We start from the raw sequence: 6,323 nt of genomic DNA, 5'->3' as shown, positions 1-6,323 counted from the left end.
GTGTGTGTGTGTGTGTGTGTGTGTGTGTGTGTGTGTGTGTGTGTGTGAAATTGACACAAACTAGGGTCATCAGGGAAACGGGAACATCAGTTGAGAAATTGCCTTCAGGCAAGTCTGTGTGGCATTTTCTTAATTAATGTTTGATATAGAAGAGCCCAGACCACTAGGGGTAGTGTCATCTCTGGGCAGGTAATCTAGGGTTATTGAGCAGGCAGAACAAGCCATGGGGAGAAAGCTCCTGTTCAGGTTTCTGCCTTGGACTGTTCCCCTGGGTTAAATTTGAAGCATCAAAATTTGCTACTCTGGGAAAAAAAAGTTGGTTTAGGCTAGGAGAAGTTTCAGGGACATTCAGTGAATGTAAAGTCACCCTTTTCTCAATGGAATATTAACAGGGTAACTTAGGGCGGGATTTGTAGATTTACTGAAGCATGTTATTGCAGGTACCTTTAACTAAACAAAAGAACTTGGAGGACTTGGTGTTTCTTACCAGTACTTTTTAGTTGTGTTTGATCCTTTGGAGTTTTTTATTGAGAAAAATTCTGATTTAGCACCCTAGTGCCTAGAAATATTCAGTAATTTTGCTCAGGTGTGTAATGGGGGAGTGGCTGTATGTGTTCACAAGATAGTCATTGTTATCTTAAACAATTATTGATAGTATTTTATTACTATAACTATTGATTCAAGCCCTCCATATATTTTAGCTTATTAGAAATCTAGTCTCTGTGTTTCAATTAAAATATAACTGCCTTCCTTGAATCTTCATGAACAAAATGAAATTTCACTTTCATTTGGGGCTTTTCTTCAGAAGATAGTTTCAACTTTGTGCTTTTTGGTAAGATTTTTTTTGTTGTTTTTTTGGGCTGGTGATACATATAGCTCAATGAGTCAGAAAAAAAGTTTTACACCTTTTTCAAACCTAAATGAGTATAATTTGCAGAAAGTATAGTAAACATAGTCTGTCCTTTAGTTATGTTTTGATCATTAAAGGAAAGGAATATATATATATGTATGTATATATACACATACATACATACATACATACATATATACACACATACACACATACATACGTACATATATATACACACACGCATTCTTCATTGTGCTAAGTCCTTTAGCATCAAAGAAAGCAAAGTTGAACATTTTTTACTATGTAAGTAACAGGCCTGGAGACATGGCTCTTTGGTTTTGAGCACTTACGTTCTTCCAGAGGACCTGAGTTCAGTTCTAAGCACTCATATGAGGCAGCTCACCGCTGCCTGTAACTCTAGCTGCAGGTGAATCTGATACCCTCTTCTGACCCCCGCAGACTCTGCACTCATTGGCATATACTCACACATAAATATAAAGATAAATTTTTTAAGAAGAGGAGGAGGAGAAGCAGCAGAAGCAGGAGAGAGAAGCAGAGGCAACAAGCGAACATTTTTTTGTGGTGCAGAACTTGAGACAAAGAAAAGTGCTTCCATAGGGGCCAATATTTGTTGCAGTTAAATTGAAGTCTAGATGGCATACGATGGCCAATGGAAGGAAGCATACCTTACTCAGTTCTAAAACTCAAACTGGGATCTCAGCTTTCTTAAGACCTTTCACTTTATTTTGAGTTGATATAATGTATTTCTTACCTTGCACATTAGCCAGCCACTGTGCCTCGTATGCTTTATCGTCTCAGCAGACAAAAGCATTGCAGCTTCAGAAAGACTAAGGCCATGGGTGAGTTGAAGGCCAAGGTGCTTCTTGTTTTCAGGACATTTCAGCTCAAGGTTCCTGCTGTGGGACTGCACGGATGTGCACTGACTAGACCAGATGCAGTGTTCCCATACGGCATTGTTTTTAATTGTCCAGGACACTCGCCATGTCTCTGTGACAGTGAGTCTGATTAAGTTTCTGATATTAGCAGCTGGCCTAAATCCTAAATTAACTTTTGAATAGTTGACTTTGGAACTGTCCTTCCCCTTGATTGGGGGTAAAACACTAAGAGAAACCAAACTTTTGCTGTAGTTTATTGGTTAGAAATGTATAGCTCTGATAAATTTCTGAGTTCTTCTGTTCAGTATTGGGAAATTGTGGGGTTTGTTCCATTGATGGTGACTCACTCAGCATTATTCATCTCTTGTCTCCTATAATGAGTGCTAGATGAACAGGAAGCTGTGTTTCTATTACCTCTGCTAATGGTGGAGAGCAGTGGTGCAGATAATCAAAATAGAATGATTTCTAACTGTCCTGAAGCTATTGGTGCCACCGGGGACAAGTTTCTCATAGGACAGTAATTTCATTTGGAATATGAAGTGGACTGTTCCATAACCAGTAGTGTTTTGATGATGCTTCTGTTGAAGTCACTGTGTGTACAGTCTGAAGATGTGCCTAAGTTTGGGGAAGTAGTTTAAGTGCAAATCTTGGGGCATTGTCTTAAAAAGATATAAATTATTAACTTTTTAGTGATTTTTGGTTTAAAAGCTTCCTACAAATAATCTTAAAATTTTATCATGTGGATCTATTTTGCCCTCCCCCTTATGTAGGTAGCTAGAGTTAATCTTGAGATACTGATCCTCCTGACTTGTTCTCCCAAGTTCTTTATAATTTACTGTAGTAAATGCCCAAGTTAAACGTTCCACATTCCCTTTGCTGTGGCCTATTTTAAAACAATGTTTTTTTTACACATATATAATTAAGAAAACTTTTTCTGTATGTGTGTTTACAGGTGGGTGTGGAAGCTAAAGGTCAATGTTGGGTGTCCTTCCCAATTGCTCGCTGCCTCAGTTTCTGAGACATTGCCGCTCACTGAACCTAGTTGCCAATTTAGCTACTTTTTCTAGCTAGCAAGCCCAGGGATCCTTCTTTGACCACCGGTGTAGTGCTGGGTTCACAGATGTGCTGCTGTGCCCAGCTTCTTTGCATGGACTCAGGTCTTCATGCTTGTGCAGCAAACACTATTGTCTGAGCCAGCTCCCCAGCCTATAAAACCAAGAACCAAACCAAACCAAACAAACAAAAAAACTTTAAAAAATATAATCTTATTTATCTAATCTTTTCCTCTTCATTTGCTTGAAAGAAGCATTCATGTTTTCAGTAATTTTGAATGCTTGCTTCATTCCATGGAGACAATTTTACTTAAAGTCTGGTGATTGTTTTTTAATTGTAGTTGTATGTTGATGTGTCATCATGAAGTGCCAAAAGTAACAGAGGATGAAGAACCACCCACAGAACAAGACAAGAGGAAAAAGATGGTGAGTTACAAGCCTAACTGCTCATTCTTAGTGTGTCTGTCTGCCTGTAGATCTGTTTAGTCATTCATCCCTTGCTGGAGAATCCAAGTTGTCCAAGCTTTGCCCCTCAGACAGAGTTGATGCCTGTCTAAGAAGAGCAGAAGTTTTACTAATTAAAAAAAATGAAATTCCAAAACCATATTTAAGTTTAAAAAAAAACAAAACAAAACAAAAATATTTCGAGGAAACTGGATTTTTTTCCCTAGTATGTTGTTATCTCTACAATGACCCTTCTTTGATCTGCATCGTAAGATATTGTAAAATGCCTTAACTGCTATCCATTAATTCTTGGTATCAGAATCTGATAAGAATAAAGAACAGGAAGCTAGGAAACTTCTGAAATATATTACCTTGAAATTTATTTATAATTTTTAATACTTACTTGGACCATGAATGTAAATAGACAAAGTAAGCGTTGGGAATATTTTCTGGTCTCCTGGCCTCAGCACCTACTGTGTTCATTGTGCCTTCCTTCTTTTCTTGCAAAATGACAGCAGCAATGTTTTCTAGCCAACATTAATAACCCAGTGAACATATAACATTTGGGACTAAGAGGGCAGCCTGGAAGTCGCTATGCACTTTCATCGTGATTTTTGCCTTGTTATTCTTTTCAGACTTTCAGTTGCCTTGCCTTCATCAGCCAGGACTTGATCCTGACCTTGTGGTTAATACTGCATTGCTCTAATAGCCTTCATTTAAACCCAGCCCAAGTTTAGTCCCTTTCATTTTCCTTTTACACTTAGAAATCATCTTCTTAAAGAATTATTCTTGTTTTTCAGGGTGGGGATGGAGGGCTAGTCTTTAAAGACTGAGCCATCTCTCCAGCCCAGAAATGATTCTTAACACCAAAATTTGAACCTTTTTTGTGCAGTTATGTATGACCTTGAACAGATTGCCTTGTCTTGTTTTGCCTCATCTGTGAGATCAGAAGGAAATTGGGTTAGTAGATTGCCAGGACTTGTCAGCTAAAATCTTTTTTGATATATTTTTAAAAACCATTATTGCCATTCTTTCTTTTCTGAATTCATAGTGTTTATGAGTGTATCTCCAGAAACATCTCTTCTTTAAATTGAGACCTTTGTTGCTACCTACAATGGACCATATATTCTCTTCACTTATTGCAGTGAGAGGGCTCTGACATAACTTCTTGGCCATTGCCAGTTCTTGCCTCTTATTCCCAACTTTATGAGCATTGTCACAGAAAAATGTGATAGCATTTTTCTTATGACATTCTAAATTATAAATGAATAATAGGTCATTAATAATAATCTGTCATTAGCTTACATGTTACATTACTTTTTTTTTTTAGTCTGGTAGATATCTTTAGCAAGTTAAACTACCCAAATCTGTATTTCATTTTGAAATTAATATTTAGCCATATTATATATAGTTTATTTTTGTTCTAATTTTATTTTCAAATTTATTAATTTATTTTCTAATTTTACTATCTCAAAGATCAATAGAGGAACATAGTTTTATAAATAATATTTAGAATTCCTTTGCTCTTGTATGTGGTCTTGAAGTAAATATATAATGTGTTAACATTTTCAATGCCTTACTCTGAGGTGTCTGGTAAAGATATTGGCTTTGAATAAAGGTATAATTTCATCCTTAGCCATGAACAATATTATTGTGACTATAGTGTTCATTTCCTCATAACCTTAAACCAAAAATTAGTTTTACTCATTTCTTTAAGGACAAAAGTATAAACTGTTTGACTTTATCCAGTAAATCATATTATTATACAGTAATATTTTTAACATCAGAAGTTTTGAGAACCATTTAGAGATGTCATAGTTATTTTGAAGGCAAAGGGGATGATAGTAGATGATTTTGAATTATGATTTTTTTTTTAAACCAAGCCCATTTTCTTTTACATTTTAAAAGGAAATTTTTTACTAGGAAGAAAAGTACTAAAACTTCTTAGGTCCAAAACAGAAATGATAATACAATTGACTAATGTCTCTGCCTCAGGCCCTAAAGATCAACATGTTTCCATGGTTGCTTTGTTTTGGACTTTTTTTCAGAAAAGGACGAGATTAATATGCCAAATTTTCCTTAGGTTATTTAGTATTTTTTAATTTTTAAAACTTTTGCAGTGCTGAGGATTAAACAAAAGGCTCCAGGCACATTAGGGCAGGACCCTGCACTGGATCTCACCCTCAGCCCTTTGCAGACTTTTGTCATATATAGAGTAAGAGTTCCTTTTAGGAAATTAATCTTTTAATGCAGTTTTCTTTGTTCTTTTCATTTTGAGGAAAACAGTTCTTGGAATATCAAGTGCAATTCAAGTATTTTATTTAAAAATCTAAGCTTCATCTTTACATATTAAAGTTTAATAGTAAAATGTAGGTTTCATGGCATTTTTTTAGTGAGAGTTATGCTAATAGGTTAATATTTGAAGTTGCAATTTTTATATGTGAAATGATTTATTGTGCAGTTGTAAGTTAAAGTTTTGAAACTCTAGTTTTGAATATATGTATGCTCTTTGGTATCCACTCTTAAATTATTATTTTTTTTTCTTCTTATTTTGAGACAGGGTCTCACTCTGCAGCCTGGGCTTGTCTGTAGTTCACTATGTAGACCAGGCTGGTTTTGAATTTAAAGATCTATCTGCCTTTCCTTCTGGCAGAGCTGAGATTAAGAACATGGACCACCACACCTAACCCATCTTACTACTATCCTTTATTTTTAAATTTTAAGTTCTGTATGTGTAGAGTATATAAGATTTGCATCAACTGTAAAATGACCAACTCAGGTACTTAGAATATGCATCACCTCACACCCTGGGTTATTGTGCAGAAGATACTTAAAATCTGAACCCTTCAAAATGTCCATGTTCTTTTTCTAATTTTTTGTTTTTTCTTTTTAAGATAGGGTCTCAAGTAGCCCAAACAAGTCTTGAATTCTCTATGTATATCAAAGATGACTCTTAACCTTTCTGCCTCTATCTCCCAAGTGTTATAATTATTATTGTCATGTGTCACCACTTTCAGCGCCTTCATAATTTTCAAATATATGCTACATTACAGATCAGATATCTCTCATCCAAATGTTGGG

General features: G+C 35.6%; 1 protein-coding gene across 3 annotated transcripts in view; it reads left to right on the top strand.

Moving 5' to 3' along the window:
- Positions 1 to 6,323, top strand: part of Ipo11 (importin 11) — a 159,886-nt gene that overhangs the window by 123,389 nt on the left and 30,174 nt on the right. For all 3 annotated transcript variants that reach the window (XM_005356759.3, XM_013349792.2, XM_005356758.2), the window contains one exon: positions 3,140 to 3,224. In XM_005356759.3, the coding sequence (XP_005356816.1) occupies positions 3,140 to 3,224 (85 nt within the window). The remainder of the gene's footprint in view (positions 1 to 3,139; positions 3,225 to 6,323) is intronic.

The sequence above is a fragment of the Microtus ochrogaster genome, chromosome 19 (assembly GCF_000317375.1).
Source record: "Microtus ochrogaster isolate Prairie Vole_2 chromosome 19, MicOch1.0, whole genome shotgun sequence".
Classification (NCBI taxonomy): Eukaryota; Metazoa; Chordata; class Mammalia; order Rodentia; family Cricetidae; genus Microtus; species Microtus ochrogaster.
Note: the sequence above shows the minus strand (reverse complement) of the source record. Positions and strands in the feature narration are given on the sequence as shown.